At 55.7% G+C, this 24,761-nt stretch overlaps 1 protein-coding gene across 1 annotated transcript; it reads left to right on the forward strand.

Annotated features, from left to right (window-relative positions):
• The first annotated feature begins 1,772 nt into the window (after positions 1 to 1,772).
• On the forward strand, positions 1,773 to 22,199 carry LOC101420722 (2-acylglycerol O-acyltransferase 2-like). Its single transcript, XM_004483445.4, has 6 exons — positions 1,773 to 2,041; positions 7,533 to 7,711; positions 16,907 to 17,111; positions 17,346 to 17,520; positions 18,061 to 18,260; positions 19,320 to 22,199. Exons 1-6 carry the CDS (start codon positions 1,951 to 1,953, stop codon positions 19,472 to 19,474), a joined length of 1,005 nt encoding a protein of 334 aa, XP_004483502.2. The 5' UTR covers positions 1,773 to 1,950; the 3' UTR covers positions 19,475 to 22,199.
• The last annotated feature ends 2,562 nt before the right edge of the window (positions 22,200 to 24,761 follow it).

A 24,761-nucleotide genomic window follows, 5' to 3' on the forward strand; every position in this document is an offset into this window, starting at 1 on the left:
GCAGAGGCGGGGCCTGTGGGAGGCTGGTGATGGGTCTACCTGTCAGGGTGGCGGCACCTGAGTCTGCTCACTTAGTGAACATGCATCCCTCTGTGCTTACAAGTTGTGCAGTTTTCTGTACACAGGATGTACTTCAATCAAGTCTGCATTCAAAAGGAGATTCAGGAGAAAGAAGCAATTGGACGTGATGACCCATTAGAAGTCGTGGGAGAGAGACTTTCCCCTTCTAGAAGCTGAGCTGCCCTGCCATAGTGTGGAAGCTGGAGCGGGACATCACGCACGACCCCACCACCCCGGCCAGCAGGCGCCCCCAAGGAGAGCTGCCCCACCCAGCGCCAGCGGCTCAGCCGCCAGCAGCAGCCCCCGACCTGCGCTTGGCTCACCTGCGCTGTGCCCCTGCTGGCCCAGAGGGCAGCCTCTGCAGCCGGGGGGCTGTGGCCCTGCTGTCGGCACTGTCGGGCCCTGCCTTCACGGGGGCTCCAGGGTACAGAGCAGGGCTGAGCCCTGAGGCCTGACCTCTCTCACCGGAGCCTCAGGGGCCCCACTGCGAACAAGCAGCAGCCTGGCCCTTGGCACCAGGGGATGAATCAGTTTTTGGGGTGACCTTCAGGTGAGGGTTTCAGCGAGGTGCTGTGGCGGTGCAGATTTGCAAATGGATTCGCCTAATCAAGAAGGTGAAAATGAAGAAATGGAAAATCTGCTCTTAGGACCAAGCTAATGTAGCATCGCTGTAATTGGGAGTGAAAGCATAAAGGGTGAAACCACTAGGTAAACCTCTCCTCTCTCAGGAATCGCTTCCTTGCTTCAGAATCACAATGGAAGAGGGGGCCTCATGGCACAGAAGTCCACTGGCGTGGCGGAGATTTTGGAACTGGACACAAGTTTGTGGGTCCTCCTTCAACCAGTGGCTCTGATGTTATTATCTGTGATGTTATTTTCTTCCCCCAGAAAAGAAGCAGCAGGAGAGGCACAGAAAACAGTTAGCGACTCCCAATTTTTGGTCTGAATAAGCAGGTAAACTGGCGATGCCCTTTGCTGAGATGGGGACGAGCAGGGAAGAGCAGGCCTGGGCGGGGCGGGGGCGGATGGGGGGAGAGGAATCAAGCATCAGCGGTGACTGGAGCTGTGCAAAGATCACGTCCAGGTTTAGACACGCTAGGCCGGGTAGAAGGAAGCCAGGAGGGGGTGGCAGCCACGGGCCCAGTCGTGTCAAGGAAGGCCTGAGCAAACCTGCCTAAGGCTGCTGAGAGGGCAAGGCGAGATCGGAGAACTGAGCGTGGATTTGGCGATGTGGCGGTCCTTGTGGACTTGTCAAGGGCAGGTTCTCAGAACCATGGATTTGAAAGTGTGGAGCAGGGAGGACAGAATGGGAGGCTAAGACGGGACGATGTCAAATAGAGACGGCACTTCCCAGAGGTTTGCTGTGCCCGGGAACCGAGAACTGGGGCAGAAGGCGGCAGACACAGTGAGGTGGGATTCCAGAGCGGAGCTCCTGTGGCCATTGTGGACCACTGAGCAGGGCCTGGTGGAGGGAGAAGCCATGGACATGAGGAGAGGGACGAGGCCCTCGGACCATCGCTGGAACCAGGTCACTGAGCAGGTTGGATGGGGATGAGATCCAGAGCCAAGCAGTCCCGGTGGAAGAAAGGGCACGATCCGAGCGCCCAGAGCCTGGGGACCTGGCACATAAAGCGCTGCGGAGGTGGCCCTGCCGCTGATAAAGGCTGCACAACCTCTGCTTCCTGCCACCTCCAGCCGGGCCCCAGGGGAGGCGGGATTCAAAGGTTTCTTCTAAGAAACAGATCCCTCCCAGGGCAGAGGCAGGGAGCCTTGGGGCTGGGCTCGGCGCAGCACCCTGGGCTTGCACATCCTTGGGCAGCACCCAGAGCCCGTGGGTGCTCTGGCCCCAACAGTGCTCTGAGAAGCCCCAGAGCCAGGCAGAGCGCCAGGATGGTGGAGTTCGCGCCCCTTGCCGTGCCGTGGGAGCGCAGGCTGCAGACGTTCGGCGTCCTGCTGTGGGTCTTCTCCTTCCTGGTCTTGCGTAAGGCAGCTGGGCGGGGTGGGGTTGGGGGTGCGGTGGTGGGAGACCGTGGCTGTGGCCGGGGGGGGGGGGAGACCAGAGACAGGGGCGCAGGGTGCCACCGGAAGATGCTCGCCCCGAAGGGACTTGGCTGCGCCCACAGCCCCTGCCCAGCGGCCCTGGAGAGCCGGGCGGGTAGGCACTGAGGCCGCTGCCATGGCTTTGGGCAGGTCACTTAACTTCCCTGGGCTGCCGATTGTCCCTTGATTCTTGGGCAGAGACCCGGGCCGCGGGCTGGTGTGAGGGAGGATAGAGCTGATAGTGGAAAAGATCCAGGAGCCTCAGGGGGCTAAGGGGGGGCAGGAAGAGGGGGGACAGGCTTCCTTCCTCCCGCACAGAGGAGGGAACTAGGGCTGGAGGTGGGGTGGGAAAGAGGGAGGAAGGGGGAAAGAACAGGACAGGGAGGAAAGGGGGGGCTGGGAGGGGGGACTGGGGCAGCCTCGGGCTGGGCAACGCGCCCGCTGTGGCCTGGCCAGCCCCCTGCCTGACCTGCCCAGGCCCCCCTCGGTCACCTGCAGAAGGGGGCGCAGTCGCGGCCTCACGGGCTGCGGGGCAGGCGAAAGGAAACGCGGGCTTTGGCGCAGCGCAGACCTGGCCGGGACCCTGGGCCGTGACCCAGGAGGGGAGGGGCGCCCCCTGCACCCCACCCGCGATAAACACACCGAGTGTGACCGCGTAGGGCGGCATTCCCAAACTCCTGCGCTGCTGCAGTGAGCGTTGGGAAGAGGCAGGCCCCGGGAACGCGGGATGCGGTGTCCCCCGCGGCAGGTGACAGGTGACGGGGCCGCCGCCCAGGGCTGGTATTCGGTCTGTAGGCAGGATACCGATGCAGTCCCTGCGGTTTGGCCCTGCCTCTAAGGGATTCCCCTTGGCAAAGCGGCCCTGTGAACCCTGCCCTGGCCAGGCCGGAATCCCTTCTGATTGGTCGGTTTCACTGCCCCAGGGGTTGGTAAACTCTTCTCTCTCCTTTTTTTTTTTTAAGGATTTTTTTCTTTTTAAAGGAGGTACTGGGTAGTGAACCTGGGACTTTGTACATGGGAAGCAGGTGCTCAAACCGCTCCCCAGTAAACATTTTTCATACCCCTCAGTCCGTTATCCCCATTGCAAGGTGTGCAGGGAACTGAAATGTCTTAAATGCCCTGGCTTGCCCGTCTGGAGCCCTGGGCTCCTCCTACTGCCAATGACAGGAAAGCAAAGGAGGTGGGGAAAGGAGAGAGGGGCCGAGGGGCTTGGGAGAAGGTGGGCGTGGAGGTGGGAGGAGAGAGCAGGGCAAGGGCCACGCCCAGGGCAGCCTGCAAATTCTGCTGGCTCCTGAGCACCTCAGGACAAAGGGCACTGGGGACCAGAGTCCAGTGGCTCTGCTGGGATCACCGGCGATGAGGAACCTCGTGCTCAGCTGGGCTTGTGCCCTTGTTGAGAACAGGAGTGTGTCTGCATGCTCACTCCCCCACCACCCTACCGCAGGCCCTTGGCACGTGCCTAGCCCTGCTACCCCAGGAGCCTGGACTCCCAGGAGTGGCATGGAGGGATGAAATCAGCCTTGGGCCTGGGAACCAGAAGAACGACTGCTGAAGAAAGGGTTGTGGGTCCACTCGTGCCAGGTGTGGGGTTGTACCTCACCCTTTTTTCCGAGGGCAAAGGGAAGCCTGGGTAGGCCTTTAGGCAGGGGAGTGACAAGGCCCAATCTGTGTGTTCAAGGCCCCCGTGGCTGCTGGCGCTCTCCACCGTGTTTGGGGTGGGGGGGGCAGTCCCAGTCCAGCTCAGGGGTCAGCAAATTACAGAGCAGAGGTCAAATCCAGATCAAACAACAGTGTTTCTTATATTTTTAAATACTTACATTTTAAGTGACTACTTATGTACCTAAATAATAGCCTCGAATTTCCCTCTTGGGCTGCAGTCTAAAATATTTACTATCTGGCCCTTTAAGAGGAAGTTTGCCCACCTGGGTCTGGAGAGGCTGGCGTGGGGTGGGAAGAGTGTCCTGGTCCAAGAGACAGTCAGAAGATCCCGTCCCCAGGCCCCCAGACCCGGGGACCGCAGGTGGATGGCAAGGGAGGCAGGAGGACAGGATGCAGTCTCGGCCCCTGCACGGCTGGCTGTCCCCACCAAATTCAGGCACTGGGGAGGAGAAGGCTTGGGGAGTTAGGGGGACACACGCCGTGGTTGATTTTGAGGGTCTGGCAGGACTTAGACGGGGAGAAGCCACTAGGCAGCTACCAGCAGTATAACAGAAGTGAGCCCGCAGGAAGTGTGGGGAAGGGAGGGAGGCAGCGTTTGAGGGGCTTTTAAGAATCTGGTAAAGACACAAGGGCAGCCTCCCGGCGGGGACCTGCCCATGCAGAGCCCGGAGAGGAAGGGCCTCGGCACATTTCCGAGCAGTTGGTTCACACTGGAGTTACTGGATGCATTTTGGGGAGTGACAAAGATGAGGCTGGAGAAGACGACTAGACCAGTCACCGTCACCACGAAGGTCACAGATCCTGCAAGCTGGTGCTTTCCAAATGGGTTGCTTGCTGCTGCCTGTTTCTTTCCTCTCCTTTGCATCTCACACTCTTTCACAGGAAGGGATTTATCCATTCAGTTTGTCTCACTCGCAGCTGCGTCTCCTGATCCTAGAAGGGTTGGAGCCGGTGAATGCAGCTTGAATGAATGGATGGAAATGGGAGCACCAAGTGGCCAAACGAGTGGGACTGGACCCAAGTTCCACCTTACCAGTCTGCTGTGTGACCGGCCAATTTTCACACCTCTCCGGGCCTCCCTTAAAGTGGGGTTTTCCATTTCTCCCTCAGGGAAAGAAGGTATCTCCCTTCTTAAATTACTGTGAAGATGCACAGTCTGACTGTGGTATGTTAAAAGGGGTTAAGGGGTGAGCCAGGAGTGAGGAATGGGGAGGGAATTGGGAAGAGGTCTCCTCTGGGCAAGCGCAAATGCCTTGTGGGGTTTTTCCCCCAAAATTTTGTATATTTTTTCATAACATATTTAAACAAAACATGTATCCTAAAAGTAAAAGACTCCCACTTCCAGGTAACCACTACTAACCGTTTTTCATTCTCTCGAACTGGTTTTCTTAAAGTGGGAGCCACCTGCACAGACTCTTTTTTTCTTTTTTCTTTTAAATCACTTTATTGAAATGTATCACCCACACACAAACATACATGAACAATAAGTGTATAGTAATAGTTGTGAATTTACAAAACAAACATATATAACATCATACAGCACTCTCATAACTCTCTCTACCACCACCTTACACTGTTGTTAAACCTTTTAAACTAATGATTAAAGAGCATTGCCAAAATACTATCTACTAACCAAAGTATTTTTCCCCTAACCAATCCAATTATTATTATCTTTATATCATTTTTATATGAACATACCTAAACAATTAAGTGTATAGTAGAAGTTGTGAACTTACAAAGCAAACATGCATAACATCATACAGGGGTCCCAAACATCAGCCCTCCACCAACACCTTGCATTGTCATGAGATGTTTGTTACAAATTATGAAAGAATATTGTCAAAATCTTACTACTAATTATAGTTCTTAATTTACATTTGGTGTTTTTTTCCCCAACCCACCCTATTATTTTTTAAATATATTTTTTATGACAGAATTTGTAAACTTGTGAAACAGTCATGCACATGTGCAGAATTCCCAAACAACACCCCCCTATTAACACAACTCACTGTGGTGGAGCATTTGTTACAGATAAGATATTATCTGATTGTTAACCACATCCATAGTGTACATTTGGCTCACATTTTCCATACTGCCTCATTATAAACACAGTACATCTTTGGCATAGATGCAAGAATATTATATTATTACTGCTAACCCTAGTCCATAGGTCTCTCCAGTTGAATTTTTCCCATGTGTTCCCAACACCCTGCAGTAGTGATGTACATTTGCTCTAGCTCACAAAGGACACTCTTGCATCTGTACCATCAACCACAATTCTCATCCACCTCTTTGTTTACCGTGCTATTCAGGTCCTAGATTATTCTCTAGCATTCTGTCAATTGGCATTTATATCCCTAGACTACCATTTTCAGCCACATCACTATTTATAAACTAACTGTTGCTCAGTATGTGTTACCATCCACTCTATACATTTCAACACTTTTACAGAAAAGCTAATTAAAACTGCTACATACGTTAAACATCAGTAGTCCATCTCAGTCCTTCTCTTATCTCCTTTAAGAATCCACCACCTACCACCAGGTCTTGGAGATATTTTCCTACATTTTCTTCTAGGAGTTTTATGGTTCTTGCTTTTATCTTTAGGTTTTTTATCCAGTTTGAGTTAATTTTTGGATAAGGTGTGAGACAGGGGTCCTCTTTCCTTCTTTTGGCCATGGATATCCAGTTCTTTCAGCACCATTTTGCTGAATGGACTGTTCTGCCTGAGCTGTGTGGGTTTGACAGGCTAATCTGAAATCACTTGGCCATACATGTGAGGTCTGTTTCTGAAACATCAATTTGGTTCCATTGGTCTATATGTCTGTCTTTATGCCAGTACTATGCTATTTTTACCACTATAGCTAGGTAAGATGATTTAAAGTCCAGAGATGAGGGTTAACTTTTCCTTTTTATGATGTTTCTGGCTATTCAGGACCCCTTACCCTTCCAAATAAATTTGATGATCATGTTTTTAATTTTTTAAAAAAATGTTGGTGGAATTTTTATTGGGGTTGCATTGAATCTGTATATCAACCTGAGTAGAACTGGCATTAATGATATTCAGTCTTCCAATCCATGAGCATGGAATGTTCTTCCAGTTATTTAGGCCTTTTTGGATTTCTTTTAACACTGAGTTGCAGTTTTCTGAATACAAGTGCTTTACATTGTTGGTTAACGTTATTCCTGACTATTTAAGTTTTATCTGTCATGTTTTATTTTCACCACTCTTTTGACACTTTTAGTTACTGGATAGTCATCTCCATGAGGTCAGGAATCTCTGTATGTTGACAGGGCAGAGGGCTAGGGAGAAAGCCGCTCTCCTGTGTGTCTGAGGTCCCAAAAAATGGAAAGTAGAACAGCTCATCCAGCCAGTCACTCCCCATCCATTTATCGAGCACCTGCTGTATGAATAGGCATTTCCCACCTGCGAAAGCAGTGTTAGTATTTCAAGTATTGCAGAATCTTTTGCAGGGAGACAGGGGGAGGGAAAGGGGAAGACTGGAGTGAACGAGGCAGCCTGGTGTGGTGGGGGGATGAGCTTTGGAGCTGGGCTTCCCCGGGGCTCCAGTCCCTGCTCCAGGAACAAGGAGGGCTGGTTCCGCTCAAGCCTCCATCTCCCTGAAGGCAAGGGAAGCTGCTCTCATCCCTCTGGGGCCACGGGCTGGACAGATGAATCTGCTAGCGTGGGGCAAGTGGGGACGGCGTGGCCTGGGCAGCCGTACTTGCCTCTCTGGGACCTCCGACCGCTGACCGCCTGCTTCCCTCCCCAGCTCAGCTCTGCGTCGCCGCCTTCATAGGCCTCCTGTGCACGAGGTTCTGGCTCTGCGCTGTGCTGTACGCGGCCTGGTGGTGCCTGGACCAAGACACGCCGCGGCAGGGGGGCAGGCGCGTGGAGGCCCTGAGGCGCTGCGTCCTGTGGAAGTACATGAGGGACTATTTCCCCACCGCGGTGAGTGCTGAGGCTGGTCCGGGTGGGGAGAGGGGTGGCAGGGCCCAAGGGCCCCACATCTCCTCGGCAATCCTGGCCTGGCAGGCAGGAGCCTGGACTTCCACCGCCGTGGGGCAGGGAAGAGGGGCACCTTCTTGGGAACGCGGGGCCAGTGTGAGATTGACGGCTGTCCAGGATGCGAAGGCACTCTGTGACGCGTGGAACGTGACGCACATGTGTGTTATACAGATGTAAACCTCAGGGCCCAGGTTGGGAACATGAATGTAATAAACTCACAGGTCTTAAGAGACCATCTAGCCCCATGCATATCCATCAGAGGAGGAGACCGATGCCCAGAGAGGGACAAGGGTGTGAGCAACGGCACACAGCAAGTTCTTTTACTGGTTTTAAAGTTTGTGCATTGACTGTGGGTGAAGGGGCAGAGAAAAGAGCCCTGACTCTGGTATGCTGCGTGTACCATTCTGAGCCTCAGTTTCCCCATGTAGCCAGTAAGCAGCCTGGACCCCCACTGCTCTGAGTGCCTTTGAGTCTCCGGCTCTCTGGCTCGAGGCTCCTCCTGGCCGTGATGGCCACTTGGCCCCGGGCTTGAGGGTCACCTGAGGGGAGGAGAGTGTTGAATCTGAGGGAGCCGATCCCTCAGCTCCTTCACAGACTCCAACAGACCAAGCTCTTGGCTCTAAGCAGCTGGGCAGGGCTGGTTTACTGACCAGAGAGGTTAGGATGGGCAGGCAGTGGGGACAGAGAGAGGTGCCTGGCAAGGGCGGTTGCCCCTCCTCAGAAACAGGGCAAGGAAAGGTGTAAGGTGTGGTCTCAAGTTAGACAGACTGGATGCTAATCCCACGTCTGCTGCATACTAGCTGTGTGACCTTGGGTGAGTTGCACCATCTCTCTGAGCTTGTTTCCTCACATGTAAATGGGGGTGATGCCACATACCTCATAGGGTTGTGTGGGCTCCAGGCGACAATGCAAGTAAAACACCTGGAATGTTCCTAGGAACTGGCAGCTTCGGTTATTTTCCTGAGCCAGTGGGGACTCGAGGAGGCAGGGGTGTGGCTGGGGGTCGGGGAGGCTCTGATGGCTGGAGCCCTGCTGCCCTGACCTGCCCCCCTGAGTAGCCTCTCCTGTCCCTCCAGGAGTCAGGGCCCAGCTGGTAAAGCTGGGACTGCCAGTGGGAGAGCGGGCGAAGGAAATCGGCTGGTAAAGGTTAAAACCTGCCCAGGACATGAAAACTCAGCGGGGCAGGGCTCTGGCTGGGCCGCCTGCTGAGAGGCCTGGGGCCCGACAAGGACCAGCAGAGGCTGAGCAACAACTGCAGGGCCTGCGGGGCAAAGGGCAAGGGCAGGGCACAGGCGGAGGGCGGGGGGGTGGCTGGCAGAGACGGCCGCGGCCCTGGGGGTGGTAAATGCTGACGGGCAGAGCCCGTGGGCAGGGGCGTTGCTGAACTGGGGGTCTGGGTGGGGCAGTCTTCCCTGCCCCCTGGATCTGCTTCCTCTCAGGGGCCCCTCCCAGGTCTCACCAGCAGAGACAAGCAGGGCCCTGGGTGTGTCACGGGCACAGTCCCTGGTTCCCGCCGCAAGACCCTAGAGCTTTGAGATTCTGAACTCCCTTCCCAGCCTGAAGTGCCTGGAGGTCAGAGTTTCTTGGGGAGGGAGTGGCTGTGGCCCAGGGAGAGAAAAACCCACCCATCCAGTCAAGGGAAACCGTAAGCAGGTTGGGGCCTCCAGGAGGACTCTGTAGCTCCTAGGTCTCCCCTCCCTCTGCCAGCCAAATCCTGAGCTCACCCGGAAAGCAGGGCATGGAAAGGTGGTCTGCGAAGGGCCCAGCCCAGGCAAAGGGCTGGGTGCTGGTCCCAGTGGAGTTTTGACAGTAGCCTGGTGTTCAACGTGACTAGAGGAGAAGGAGCTCCGGGGCATGGGCTGAGAGAGGTTTGCAGGGACAAGACACCCAAGCCATAGAACTGGACTCCTCAGGTGACAGAGAGCAAGGGGACAGCCTCTTGTGCAGCCCAGTGGCCTCTGAAGGACAGTGTCTGGGCTCTCTTTGCACCCGGAGCCACTGCCAGTTACAGGTCTGGCAGAACTGGTGCTGCTCGGTGCCTTTTCCAGCGTGGGGACTCCGTTTGCACAAATTCCTCATGTGCAGTTGTGTGGGTGCGCTGTGTCCCTCAACGCCTTGCATCCCCACCCACTGAGGGTGGGATAGCACCCAGCGGCCGGCAAAGGGCAAGATGCCCTTCACATTGACCTTGCATGTCCCTGCTGGGCGCCTGCGGGGCGGCCCTGCCACCTGCAGACACCCTTCCCGCACACCTCCCAGGAGACACTCTGGGCCCTGCAGGGATCTTGGGGTGAGCAGGAGACAGCGAGCCCCGGCTCTGCCACGAGCTCCCCAGCATTCACGAGCCTTGGCGTCCCCTGTGAAAAGAGAGCAGCCCCCGCCCAGCCCGCGTCCCTCCAGCTCTTATGGGATTTATGCACCAGCCCTGACATGGTACTTCAGGCCCAACCAGGAAACGGCTTCTGGGCTGGAGCCACCTGAAGTCCCCCGAAGGCCCACCAAAGAGCTAGTGCAGAGAACGGGCAATGCTCCATGTCAGAGGAGCTTCCGCCCCCTCATGCTGAAGGTCTGAGCAGAGCTGGGGAGATTTCATCATCGCGGAGCAAACACTGCACAGGAGGCTCAGGAGGGTGCAGTGCCCTGCCCGGGGTGTGTCCCTGGTTGTCAGGAAATGCTGTCCCCAGAGTTCTGGTCAGAGCCGGCTTGGGGCAGCACAGGGCACATCCCTGAGCCCCCCTGTCCCCACCACCCTCACCTGGGACAGCCCCTCAGCTCCCCCTCAGCGCCCAGTCCTCCTCTCAGCACACAGGGGTCTCCGCCTGAGTCAGAGGGGCTCTTGGCCAGCTGCTCACCTGGGCTGGGAACTCCGGCTTACACAGCCCTGAGGACGGGGCGCTCCCTCCCTGAGATGGCTGCTTCATTGCGGGAGAAGGGCTGTCTTCCCGGGAGCTGGGGCCGGTCTCCTGCCATCCTCCTAGGAGTCCCACCTCTGCCTTTTGCAGGGGGAGCTGGTTCACAGGCCCCTGCCCGCAGCCCTAGGCTGCCCTGAGGGGACTGGGGGGCTTCCACGTCCCCCCCAGCCAGGCGGCCCTCCAGCATGGCTTCTCAACCTCTGCACTGTTGCCATTTAGGGCTGGAAAACTCTCTGCTGTGGAGGCCTGGCCTCACCCCTGCCCTCTACCCACTAGAGGCCAGCAGCACTGCCCCTGAGGTGCGACAACCAAAAGCACCTGCAGACGTTGCCAGATGTCCCCTGCGGGGCAGGGGGCCAACGTTGTCCCTGTTGAGGCCCACTGCTGGAGGGCGGGGTGGTCTCCTCAGCTCCTCCTCCCTGGCCCCATCAGCTCTTCCACTGGCTCCTCTTCTGCCGACACCCCCAGTCCCTCCTCCACGCGGCGCAGGACCAGCCCAGCAGTGACTCCCAGCACACCTGGAATGAAAGCTAATCTCCACGGCAGCCTGAGGGCCCTGCACCTGGGCCTCTGCCCACCCAGCCCTCACCCACCTCCCTTGCCCCTTTGCCACCTTAGTTTTCCTGATATGAGTCACGTCCCTGGCACTGTGCCCTTACTTGAAGTGCCTTTAAGCCCCGCTGCCTTTCACCTGGGGACTCCCACAAGGCTGGGCCGGCTGGCTGTGCCCACGGGGCCAGGCTGCCTGGGCCCACCTCCTAGCCCTGCCTCTTTACTAGGTCAGCGGGTGAGCAAGGTCATTACCCTTGGGTCTCGGATTCCTCATCTGTGCAATGGGGGCAGCGACGTCCGTACTTCCTCACAGGCTTGACGGAGGATGACACTGTGTGCAAGGTGCCTGGCACATAGTAGGTGCCGTGGTGCCCGCCACCTCTGCTGCGCTTTCCAGATCTCCGGGCCTGGCATGCACTGTATGTCTTCAATGCTAAGACATACCAGTATTTTATGTACCAGAGAGAAAAAATTCTTCCAGTTAGAATAGCCAGCGCCTCTTGATTTCACAATGTTAAATATGAAAACATGTGCATCTCAGAGCTGATGGAAGAGTGTCTGTGAGATGAGGGCAGGCCTGAGGAAGGAGGAGAGGGCAGGGCCAACACCTCACCCCCAGAGGCCGAGGAGGTCAGACACGGGCCCAGAGCCACACAGGGAGTCGCTGCCTGTGCCAGGGAGACTCCAGGCCTCTCCAGCCATCGGGCCATCATGCATGGGTGCAGGGAAGGACCCATCCTAAAAACTGCAGCCCCCGAGAGAATCGCTCTTATTAACCTGAGCAGCATCACACAGTGGCCGAAGAGTGGAAATAGCTGAAATGTCCGTCAACTGATGAAAAGACAGACAAACTGCGGTCCAGGTAGACAATGGAATAGTATTCAGCCATCAAAAGAAATGAAATGCTGATTCATGGACAACCCCTGAACACATTATGCTGTGTGAAAGAAGTCAGGCACAAAAAATCACAAAGGATTCCATTTATGGGAAATATCCAGAAGAGGCAAATCTGTGGTGGCCTAAATTAGATTAGTTGTTGCCAGGGCTGGGGGAGAAGGGGAGAACAGGGAGTGATTGCTAATGGGACAGGGTTTCTTTTTGAGGTGTTGAAAGCATTCTGCAATTACACAGCAGTGTAGGTTGCACAACCTTTTGGATGTTCTGAAATCACTGAATTGCACAATTAAAATATGGTATACAAAATATATTAGTAAAAAAAATTAGCAACATCCGGAGCCTAGTAACTTGGCTCAGCCCCCTCACCTGATGCCAAACCAGCTTGACAGCACAGGCACTTGGCCAGAGTGTGCCGCAGACATCAGCCCATCTTTGCTTAGTCACACTCCCCTATCCTAATGGAACCGAGGGGGCAAGACAGAGAACACTACACTTTACAGTTTGTAAACCTCTCCCCTCCTCTCTGTGTATCCCCCTTGAATTCAACTGCCACCCTGCCAGGGAGGCATTATCACTGTCCTGGTGGGACAGAGGGAAAACTGAGGCACAGAGGGGGCAGCAGCCTGGCAAAGGCCACATCGTGACCCAGTGGCAGAGCCAGGCCTGCTGCCTCTCCGGAGCAGGGCCCTTTCACCTTCAGCCCAGGTGACACGTCGGAGCAGGATGGGAGCAGGCACCTCCTTCCAAGGAGGCTGCCTTGGCCTCATGCACCCACAGGCTCATTCCTTCATTTCACAGCTTTCCAGAGCATCTGCCTTGTTCCAGGCCTGCATGGGTGCTTCTGGTACATGGGCTCTAATCTTGAGCCCTCACAGTGCTGGGATGATAGACTGGGGCACAGGGGACAGATAGAAGGTGGTAGTGCAGAAGACACCAGCAGAGAACACGTCCAGGGAGGTGCAGACTGGGCCTCGGGGGGCAGTCATGGGCCCACCAGGGCCCACTCCTGGACGCGAGCAGATGCGTGTACAAACGCTGGCACCCATGCCTGGACACAGGCCCTCACATCACCAGCATTTTTCTCTACACAAATTTGTCTTTATGAAGGAAGTAATCATTCATTCATGCATTCACTCGTTCTTTCATTGTTCATTTATTTCAACCTGGTAATACGATCTTGTTCAAGATGCACAAGAGACAAAAGGATATACAGTCAAAGTCTCCCCCCCACGTCATGTCCCATCTCTCCAGGTCCCTTTTCTAGGGGTGACGTCTACTAGCAGCGTTTGGAGTGTCCAAATGCAGACGATGTATTTTTCCCTCCTGTGCCCAGTTGGTGGCATTCTGCACACACTATCCTGCCCCCTGCTCTTTCACCTGCTGATCTGTTGTGTTCCTCATCTCGTATCAGGACAGGAAGAGCTGTTCACACTTCCCTACACACAGTGATCCACCGTGTGTTTCATAATTTGTCAAAAAAAGTCCTGTTGATGGACATTTGATGCCAAGTGTGGTTTTTTTATTTTGTTTGTGTGTGTGTGTGTGTTTTTGAGGTACTGAGCCTGGGAATTGAACCTGAGACCTTGTATGTGGGAAGCTGGTGCGCAACCACTGAGCCACATTGGCTCCCCTGAGTTGGTTTTTTTGTTTGTTTCCTTGCTTTTTTTGTTTTTAGGAGGCACCGGGAACTGAAGCTAGGAACTCCCATTGGGAAGCAGGTGCTCACATCCGCTCTCCCCAGGTTTTTGTTTTATTTATCCTCTCTCCCCAGATGGCGCTCTCCTCTGTCTGCTCATTGTTTGCTTGCCTTCTCCAGGAGGCACAGGGAACCGAAGCCGGGACCTCCCATATGAAAGGCGCGTGCCCAACGGCCTGAGCCACATCCGCTCCCCGCAGGCCGCAGCGGGGCTGGCTTGTGGCATCTGCGCATTCAGGTGTCTGCTCACTGCAGCGGGTACGGCGTCTGCTCATTTCTTTAGGAGGCACTGGGACCCGAGCCCGGGACCTCTCCTGTGGTAGGTGGGCACCCAACTGGTTGAGCCACATCTGCTCCCCTCCCCATGTTTTTGATATTAACAAAGGATACGTCAGTGAATAACTTGCATAAATGTCATTTTGAACAAGGGTGAAAAATTCTGTAAGCTCATTCCTCTGCAGCAGGGTTGCTGGGTTAAAAGGGCCAATTGTGTTTTTTTTTACAAATTTTGATGAGTATTGACAAATTTCCCTTAAATGGGAGTTGTACAAAATTACCCTTCCACTAGCAGAAAATGAGAACTTAAAAGCAAGTGTTTCAATGCACTGAGCAAGTTATGTTTTTACAGAAACCACACCAGGTAGATTCCTGAGGCAGCACTTGTCCCAGGGAGCATCCCCAGCGATTGTTCTGCTCTGTCTATGTTTTCACACCCAGCAAATCCCCCAGTGCATGAGGGGAGGAGGCTTGTCCTCATCTGGGGAGGCATTGGGCCCTGCAGCCCTTCTGTGAAGCGTCAGTGGGTCTGCGGGAGTGGGGCAGAGGCCAAGTCCAGTCAAGGACAGGTGGGCCTTGGGCTGGGAAGCCTAGGTGGGGCACCCAGGCCCCGTTGCTACCTCCCAGGCCCCTCCAGGCCCCTCCAGGCCCCTCCAGGAATCACCTGCTGAAAGTTGCAGCTTGAAGGCAGAGTGAACTTTCACATGGGCGAAGCTGAGTCATCATGGGAAGGACAGCAGATTGCAGGGCCCGGGCCATCAGGGTGCTTCCTGCCCAGGGGTGGGGGTTGGGCCAGGAGCCCTGGGGACCCTTTCAAGTCCAACGGCTGTGGCTCCCAGAACAGAGGGCACTCTGAGGGGTGGGCTCAGCAGTTCCTGGCTGAGTGGGGATGGGACGGTCCCCCGAACAACCACTGGCCATAGCAGACTCGGCTACACTGCCACCTGTCAGGTCACCTGCCAAGAGGAGCGTTTGTTAACTCAGCCCGTCCCCACCCCATCCCCTTCAACTAGAAGCTGCTAACCACAGGCAGGTCTCCTCCCCCACTCAATCTACAATACGACACCTGCAGGGACCCCACACCCCCTCCATGCTGCAGGCCTGAGCAGACCCAGGCACGTCGCTGTGCTGGAGCCCCCTTGGCCAGGGAAGGGAGTGGAGGCAGGGCAGCAGGCCTGGCTGGGGGGAAGCAGAGGGCCACAGGGTGAGAGACTTGCATTGTGAGTAGGAGGAAGCAGGACTGGAGCCAGCCTCCTGGGCCGCCTGCTCTTTCAACAGGAATCCACTCCTGATATAGCCTCTAAATATTCTCACAGGTGTTTTTTTAAAATGTTTATTTCTCCCCACCCCCTTGTTGTTTGCATTTGCTGTGTCTCTTTGTTGTGTGCTGGACTTCTCTTTTAGGAGGCACCAGGACCCCAACCATGACCTCCCATGTGGCAGGGAGGTGCCTAAATCACTTGAGACACTTCTGCTCCCTTTTTGTTGTCTCTCATTATGCTTTCCTCCTTGTTTCTCTTGTTGTGCCAGCGCTCCCTGTCAGCCCCGCACATCAGCTCACTGTCTTGCTCCTCTTCTTTAGGAGGCACTGGGAACCCAACCGGGACCTCCCGTCTGTGGTAGGTGGGAACTCAATCACTTAACCAGATCCTCTTCCCACTCACAGGTCTTTTTTTTTTTTTTTTAAGATTTATATACTTATCTCCTCCCCCCCCATCTGCTCTCTGTGTCCATTCGCTGTGTGTTCTGTGTCTGCTTGTCTTCTCTTTATTTTTTTTAAAGATTTATTTATTTATTTATTTATCTATTTCTCTCCCCTTCCCCCTCCACTCCGGTTGTCTGTTCTCTGTATCTATTTGCTGCATCTTCTTTGTCTGCTTCTATTGTTGTCTGTGGCATAGGAATCTGTGTTTCTTTTTGTTGCGTCAGCTCTCCGTGTTTGCAGCACCATTCCTGGACAGGTTGCACTTTCTTTCGTGCTGGGCGGATGTCCTTACAAGACACACTCCTTGCACGTGGGGCTCCCCTACACAGGGGAAACCCCTGTGTGGCAGGGCACTCCTTGCACGCATCAGCACTGCACATTGGCCAGTTCCACACGGGTCAAGGGGGACTGGGGTTTGAACCACAGACCTCCCATGTGGTAGACGGACGCCCTAACCACTGGGCCAAGTCCATTGCCTTGTCTTCTCTTTAAGTGGCACCAGGAACTGATTCTGGGACCTTCTGGAGTGGGTGAGAGGTGATTACTCTCTTGCGCCACCTCACCTCCCTCTTCTGCTGTGTCTTATTTTCTCTCCTCTGTGTCTTTTGTTGCTTCATCTTGCTGCGTCAGCTGGCACTCCTGCACGGGGCAGCACTCCTGCACGGGGCAGCACTCCTACACAGGGCAGCACTCCCACACGGGGCGGCATTCCCACACGGGGCGGCACTCCGCATGGGCCAGCTTGCCACGCGGGTCAGCTTGCTCTCACCTGGACATGGAACCCTGGACCTCCTATATGGTGGACTGGAGCCCTCCTGGTTGAGCCACATCCCTTTCCCTCACAGGTCGTATATGCCAGGTTTGCTTACGTTGTTTTGTTGCCATGGGCCTCGCTGGGCATGGTGGCGCCCGGTGTGGCCCTTTGGTGCCTTCAAACTATATTCTGTGCCTTAGCTTTGGTAATTCCAGGAGCGGCCGGCATGCTGGTTCCAAATACCGCACCTTTACAGATGACGGGCCTAAGGCCACACAGCCGGGCAGTGGTGGGCAGGGACGGCCACCCGGGGCCAGCGCGGGCTCACCAGGCCTTGTCCCTGCAGCTGGTCAAGACCGCGGAGCTGGACCCCTCCCGGAACTACGTCGCGGGCTTCCACCCCCACGGGATCATGGTCGCAGGCGCCTTCCTCAACCTGTGCACGGAGAGCACGGGCTTCTCGGCGCTCTTCCCGGGCATCCGCCCATACCCGATGACTCTGCCCTTGTGGTTCCGCGTCCCCTTCCTGAGGGACTACTTCATGAGCTTAGGTGAGCCTGGGGCCCGGCAGGGGCGCTGCAGGGCCGGCTGCCCGCGGGGCCGCGCGCTCCCCGCGCATGCGCAGGGGGAAGGAGGCGCCTGGGGAGCAGCGCCCAAAGCGGCGCGGGGCCGCGAGCTCGGGGAGAGCTGGGAAGAGGGACAGGGCTCGGGCCTGTCCTCAGGGGGCCCGTGGGCACTGCTGGTGAACTGCACCCCGAGGCTGCCGCACCTTCCTCTCCCCCCAGGGCTGGTCACGTCAGACAAGGAGAGCGGCGCGCACGTGCTGAGCAGGAAGGAGGGCGGGAGCCTCCTGGCCATCGTGGTGGGGGGTGCCCAGGAGGCGCTGGACGCCAGGCCCGGCGCCTACACGCTGCTGCTGCGGCACCGCAAGGGCTTCGTCAGGCTCGCGCTGGAGCACGGGTACCCGCCTTGAGGAGGAGGGGCGACTGCACAGATTCTGTTTTGGTGGGAGATGCACCGGCCCGTTTTCAAATGCCCAGAGAAGTTTCCACTAGAGGAGACTCGGCGGTCAGAGGGACTGGGTGGGAAGGAACGTGTTCCCCAAAGCTGACACTAGATCTGAGACATTTGGGATCAGGGAGAATGAGGTGTGCGGCCCATTCCGAAGCTGTTCTTCCTTGGGGTAAGCCTCATTGAGGAATAGGAGCCAGCTGGGGTAGGGGAGATTTTTCTAGAAAGTTTGGGAAGATGGAAAACATCACCTGAGGTATTCTGATCTACCTGTCATGGTGCCAGTGAGAGGTTGTGGTCCTGAGAGGGGCAGAAACCTGCCAAAGGTCAGCGAGCGAGGCTATGGCCGATCGGGGAGAGAACCCAGACCTCCCATTTCCAGCCCAGGGTTCTGTCCTCCACCCCAGATCCTGGGTGCTGTGTCCCTGACGGAAGCAAGGTGCTTCTTGGGAGATTCGTGCGTGCCCTGACTCTTCTGTCTCTCTCCAGGGCAGCTCTGGTGCCCATCTTCTCATTTGGGGAGAATGAACTATATGACCAGGTAAAGAATCCCCCCGGCTCCTGGTTGCGCTGCATCCAGAAATGGCTGCAACAGGTCATGGGCATCTCCCTCCCACTCTTCCACGGCCGTGGAGTCTTCCAGTACAGCTTTGGCTTCGTGCCCTACCGTCGGCCCATCACCACCGTGGGTGAGTTAAGACCCAAGCTGGGAGGAGGTAGGCTGCAGGGACAGGGGCTTGGGCTGGGCACTGCAAGGGGATGTGGGGATGGGCAGGTACCTCTCTGTCCTCAAAGAGCGTATATTTCTAGCCTGGGAAACACACACATGGGCAGATAACCCTAATGCAAGGCAGCCTGGGATAAGACCGTAACACAAAGACCAATAGTCCCTGCTGGTTACCGAGCTGCTGTGTGCCAGGCTCATCACTGGCTGACTTACATTCAGTGTCTCAGTTTCTCCTAACCACCTGCATGGCAGGGATTATTATATCATTGATAGCAAACTGAGGCCCAGAGAACCAAAAGATAACACTGCCTCTGAAAAAGCAAAATTGAGATTTGAATCAGGATTTATTATGCCAGAGAAGGAGGGTTTTTGATTCTGACCCAAAAGATCTGAAAGGGCTTATTGGAGAAGGTGGGTGGAAGGAGGGATGGTCCAGGTCTGGGTACATTGTGTGTCCCCTAGCAGTCAGTAGGCTCTGAATTCGAGCCTGCGGGATTTCCTGTGAGCAGTGGGCATGGACTTTAGTGCGTCCTCTCTGACCTGTCAGGAGACCTCTGCTTCTAGGATTCATATCAGGCTCCTCTGCCCAACACTGTAGAGAGAGGCCCCTTGGTCTCCTTCCACCCCTGTTAGTTCAGCAGACTTGGTGAGCCTCTAAGCCCTGCCTTCCCTGTGCTTTTCCTAGCTGCGTGGCCTTGAGCAAGTTACTTAATCTCTCTGAGCCTCATGGCCTTACATGACAAATAGGAATGATAACAGATTCCATCCCCCCATCCACAAGGCTTAAAGGAGATAATGCAGGTAAAGCACATGGCACTGTCAGCTGCTGTTCTTGTTCTATCAGTACTGTGCCGTCATGCCCTAACCTCTTAGAACTGATCACCTGAAACTACAGTGTGGAAGGGGTTTGGTACGAGCACTTTCCTGGGGCGATGCCCATGGGGTGCGCGCCTGCACCAAGGGCCCATGTGACCCCAGGTGGTTTCCACTCTGAGCCGCTGCCCACTTTTGTGCCTTGCAGTGGGCAAGCCCATCGAGGTGCAGAAGACGCTGCATCCCTCGAAGGAGGAAGTGGATCAGCTGCACCAGCACTACCTCAAGGAGCTGTGCAACCTCTTTGAGACCCACAAGCTCAAGTACAACGTCCCCACTGATCAGCACCTGGAGTTCTGCTGAGCGCCTCCAGCCAGAGGCGGGCTGTCCCCAGAGGCAGGGCCGGCAGCCGTGGAGAGCATTAGGGAGCCCAGCTGGAGCTGCTGCCATCTGAGAGGGCTTCCTGGTGGCATTTGTTGAACACACCATCTCCAGAGACACTCCCACCCCCACCTCCAGACTCCTGCAAATTCCACCCACACCAGGTCCCAAGTCAGACCCGCAATGTGGGAGAGCAGGCCAGACTCTGGCATCTGTGATCCGCATGCCTGCTCTGAAACCTCTGCAAGTCTTTCTCTTCTTGGCCTCCATCTGCTCACCTGTGCAATGGGAGAGAGCGCTGGACGAGAATGATTTCTTAGGTCTCTGTCCTCTCTTGTGATGTCACTCAGTGGGTAGAGGAAAAAGAGCAGTGACTGGGTTTTTCTTCCTTTACCACTGAGTGACAGCACAAAGAACCCACCAGCCCTCAAATCCCTCTCCTACAATTCCCTCCATCCTGCAACTGTCCTCCTCCCCCAAGCTAGACAGGAGGGGGTGGCCACTACGTCCCCTGCACTCTCCCAAGGCATCTTCAAGTTTCTGAGTCCTTTGGGCGATGGAGTGGCAGCCAGAGGGTTCCAGAAGGTGGGTAAGGAGAACTGAGCTCCATCACTGATTGTTTCTGCATGACCCTCCCCTGAGCCTCAGTTTACCTGACTGGCTAAGATGACCTCTGATTCTCAGCCCTGACTCCATAGGTTCACCCCTGACTCACCCTTGGTAACCTCAGCCCCTGACCTCAGCACTAGAAGGGACCTCAGCAAATGTGACTGTAATAAATGGGTTGGGCCGCCTCTCCTCCTGGCCCCAGGCTGTGTCTTACTCCTCCTGAAGGTGGGCCAGGCTGGGCCAGGGGAGCCCACACTGGTGACTTCATGGTCCTCAGCCCCGAGCTGATGCCTCTGGCTCTCTCCTTCAGGGGCAGAAGGAAAGCATCTGGTAGGAGGCAGGCCAGACTAGCCCAGGGAATGGAGCCACATGCGAGGTCTGTGTGCTCGCAAGTGTCCCCAGGGTGGGTGAGAGGGCACAAGTGCCCTGACGAGAAGTCTGGATTCCTGGGTTTGGGACATGCGTCCCTGTAGCCCCTGCCCCCCTCTCCACCTTCCAGGGCCTTCTCTTTGGCAGCGGTCAGTGAGGGGCAGGGCGTGGCTGGGCAGCCTGGCGCTTGCGAATCCCCCTCAAACCCCAGCAGCGAAGCAGAGGCCTTGCCCTCCAGGGCAGAGCTCGCGAGGAGCTACACCACGGGTGGCATTTGGAGATGTTTCCGTTAGGGTTTGAATCCTGGCTCCACCCCTTCCAGCGACCCTGGGCTAAGCCACGCTACCTCCAAACCTCAAGCTCATCATCTGAGAACGATTATAGTAACTGACCCCTGGTTTGGGGAGCGTGTCCTGAGAACGTCAGCCACTGCCTCCTTTAGGGGATGATGTAAGGTAGCAGTCAGATGGCAAATGGGCACAGTGTCTCCAGAAGGTGCCTGTCATCCTATAGGCAGCATGGCGTAAGTGCCACAGGAGAAGCAGGGGTGACGGGCAGTAGGGGTCCAGAGGAGGGAGCAGAGATTCCTAGCCAGCGGAGAGACGGGGCAAGGGACATGAGGGCAGGGCCTTGAAGGAAGCAGGGAGGTGAAAAAGCGCCCTGCCCGCCCCACTCCCATCAGTTACCTCCTGCCGTGTAACAGGCCCCTCCAAAGTGAGGGGTGAACCCACCAGGGTTATTTCCGCCGTTCTGCGGTTGGCGGGTGGTTCTCCTGGGGCTTGCATTCGGCTGGTGGGTGCTCTGTGGCTGGGACCAGCGGAGGAGCCGGAACAGCCGGGCCTCTCCACATGGGCCCTGGGCCCCTCTAGACTGACGGCCTTCGACATGACGCTGAGTGGGTGGCAAAGCCGAGAGCTGAGGCTGCCAGGCCTCCCGAGTCCGAGGCTGCACGGCCTGCCCTGCGTCCCTCCCTCGGCCAAAGCAAAGTCAATGGCAGCCCAGATTCAAGGTGTGAGGGACAGACACCCCCTCCAGAGGGGAGGGGCAGCAAAGTCATAGTTCAGAAGGACGTGGGCACACGGAAGGGTCCTCGTGGCCATGTTCACAGACAATCTACCAAATTGTACAGGAAAGCTCACCGCAGAGCCCCCCCGCCCCGCACACACTCGCCCTGGAATTCCTGTGTGGACGTGACAAAAGCCAGAGTTTATCCCAAGGGCCCCGTCTCTCTCTGCCCAGGACACCCTTCACGCGGCAGCCAGAGCCAGCACCTGAAACACAAATCTCACTCCCCAGCTCATAACTACTATTGATGGGGGCTATGGGTGGGAGGCTGCTGTCTCTTCATAGGTCACCTAAGCTGTCTGTGTCCTGACCTGTGGGTGTGGGACAGTGAGAGGCTGCCCTCCTGCCCTTGGTGACCATGGCAACGGCTCCAGTCCCAGAAAACAGTCTATCAATGCAAACTCTATCCACTTTAAATATTCAGGGAAAATGCAAACCAAATGTGCTAAAGCTTATCTAGACCGTATGAAGTCCATGCTAAAAGCTTACCGAGGATGTGGAAGACATATGCTAGTTCAAGCCTATTGAGCACTGAAACAGAGAACCCTTTGGCCCTTCCTCTCTGTATAAAAGGAACTCAAAGATCTTGTTGGGGGCTCAGATTTTGGAATGAGAAGCTCCAAACCCGGCCAGTCTTAAATAAATCATTTTTCCTTCCCAAAAATTATTCCTGAGTCCTGACCTTTCTATATGGAAATAACTGAAGCTCTGGACTTCCACCACACTATGGCCCTCCATCGCTCCCCGGACAGAGTTTGTGTTGATCTGGTCCCAGCAGGCACCAGATGCCATTAGGTTTAATGAAGGAGCGCTTTTCTGGGGTGTGTGCAGGGCAAAGGGTGGGGGCAGTAACCCGGGGCTGTGGCAGTGGGCGAGGCACTGCTGTCCCCCTGAAGCTGGAGGGGCAAGTGCAGGCCGCGGGGACCGGAACCCACAGGGAGGAACCATGGTCTGCCAAGGGATGCAGGGGGTGGGGGGACCCCCAGGGGTGAACATTCCCACCTCCCTCTCCTCCCTCTGCTCCATCTCCTGCCAAGGCTCCCCTGCCTGTGCCCAGTCGGAAGCGAGAGGGTGCCAGGTCTGCGCCACCTTCTGCACGGGGAGGTCTCCCTGGAAAGAGCTCAGTGGAGGCCATGGAGAGCGGACGCGCAGAGGTGGAGGAGGACAGACATCCGCCACAAGGCCCACTGCTCTCCGCCAGCCCCAGTGCCCCCAGCCTCAGCTCCCTGCCTCCCTCGCCGCTCTGCTCCTGTCACACTGAGCCACCTGCAGCCCTTTATATCCCCCGTGGTCTCTCTCTGCTGGGGACACCTGCTCCCACCCCCACCCCACCCTTGGTCTGGACAAATCCCACTCAGCCTTCGCGAGTTTCACCCACTCAGGAAAGCCTTCCCCCATCCTCCTGAGACAGGGGTCCCTCCAGGTCCCCCAGACTGCCCCTTCCGCAGCACCCTGGGTGGTCACCGCATGAGTAAATATGCACTGAGGTTCCCGCCTCCAGCCTTCCCATGTGCATCACCCAAGAAATCTAAAATAAAACGGTCCCCCAGGCCACACCGTAATGCCAAAACCCCTGCTCAGGCTGGCAGGCAAGGCCCTTTATCCTTCTGCCCTTGGATTGAGAAGATGTGGAAGGCATGCCCTTACACTGTTTACAGGGCCTTTTGTCTAACTGAACGGTGTTCTGAGGCCCTGCTTTTGATCCTGCTGTGTTTTTAACAAAGGGTTAATTTTTGTACTGTGTTTTCCTGGGAGTGCCTTAGATTTGATCTTTGTTTGGAAGTCATTTCTTCATTTTAGCCTTGTTTGCCATCTGGAGAAGCTGGGAATCTTCAAAACCAGTTAGTCCTTGTTCCTTTTTGCTTCGTTCTACTATAATCCATTTTATGATAAGCCACAAGAATAAACCAGACAGCGCCTTCAGCACTCTGCCTGGAGATCTCCTTTTCTAGACTGTTCAGGACTCTCCTACCCCACATTACTGCACATGACAATGCGGCTAAACCGTCTGAGACTAGTAACAAGCATCTCCTTTCCTCTAATTTCCAGTAACGTTTCTCTCACTTTCTTCTACTCACCCTCACTTGCAGCTTTATCAAAGCCATGTGGCTTCTATTAACAGTTTTTCATTTTGTTTGAGGGTTCCAGGGCCAGAGATTGAACCTGGGACCCCACATGTGGAAAGCTGACATTGGCTCCCCTGAGTTGGCTTTTTCATGTTTTGCTTGTTGGTTTGTTTGTTTTGCTTGAGGAGGCATCAGGAACTGAACCCAGGACCTTCCACGTGGGAACAGGGACTCAACCGCCTGAGCCTCATCCGTTCCCTATTTACAGTTTCTTTGAGGCACTAATACTCCCCTCAAGCCTGATGCCTGCTTCCAAAGCCGTTCCCTCATTTTAGGTTTCTGTTATGGCAGCACCCTATTTCCAGGTACCTAAATGTGGGCTACCTATTGCTGTGAAGCAAATTACCCCAAAACTCTGCAGCTTTGAACAGTAATATCGCACGTAGTTTCCGAGGGTCTGGAACCTGGGTGTGGCTTGGTTGAGGGGTTCTGGCTCAGGGTTTCCCCGGAGGCTGCAGCCGGGTGTTGGCGGGGGCTGGAGGACATGCCTCCAGGCTTACTCCCGCAGCCTGGGGGAGGGGATGATGGCACAAGGGTGTGGATACCAGGAGGCAAGGCTAATTGAGGGACAGCCTGGAGGCTGGTTATTGTGGGGACAGAGGACTAACACTCAGAGGCCAGCAGGGCTACTCCAATCCTTGTTCTGCTGCATAAGATCACTTGCCCAAGGGACAGAAGCCGAACAGGCCACGAGGGGGGTACACACACGGGTGGGGGGCAGCAGCAGCAGAGCAAAGGGGTAGAGGGAGGCATGTTAAGCATGACCCACCGGGCTGCTGTGACGGCCTGTGAGGGCCATTAGACTTGAGGATGCCAGGAAGGGAGATGGAGGGAGGCAAGTGGAGGAACTTGAGGGGGTGGGGACAAGAGGCCTCTCTTTTGCAGCAACTTTGGATGCCCCCTGTTGAAAACACTGGCCACCCAAGATAGAAGGTCAGGGCCCTGTCTCGGGAAGGCTGCCCAAGAGAGCCAGCCAGCCAATCACATAGGACTTCATGCAAGCGACAAACGTCCTTTTCTTGTGCCAAGCCCCTGAGTCTGGGGAGTGTTCGTTACAGCAGTTGGCCTGCTCGATTAAGGCCAAGTGCTAGGAGCTGACA

The sequence above is a fragment of the Dasypus novemcinctus genome, chromosome 10 (assembly GCF_030445035.2).
Source record: "Dasypus novemcinctus isolate mDasNov1 chromosome 10, mDasNov1.1.hap2, whole genome shotgun sequence".
NCBI classification, from domain to species: Eukaryota; Metazoa; Chordata; class Mammalia; order Cingulata; family Dasypodidae; genus Dasypus; species Dasypus novemcinctus.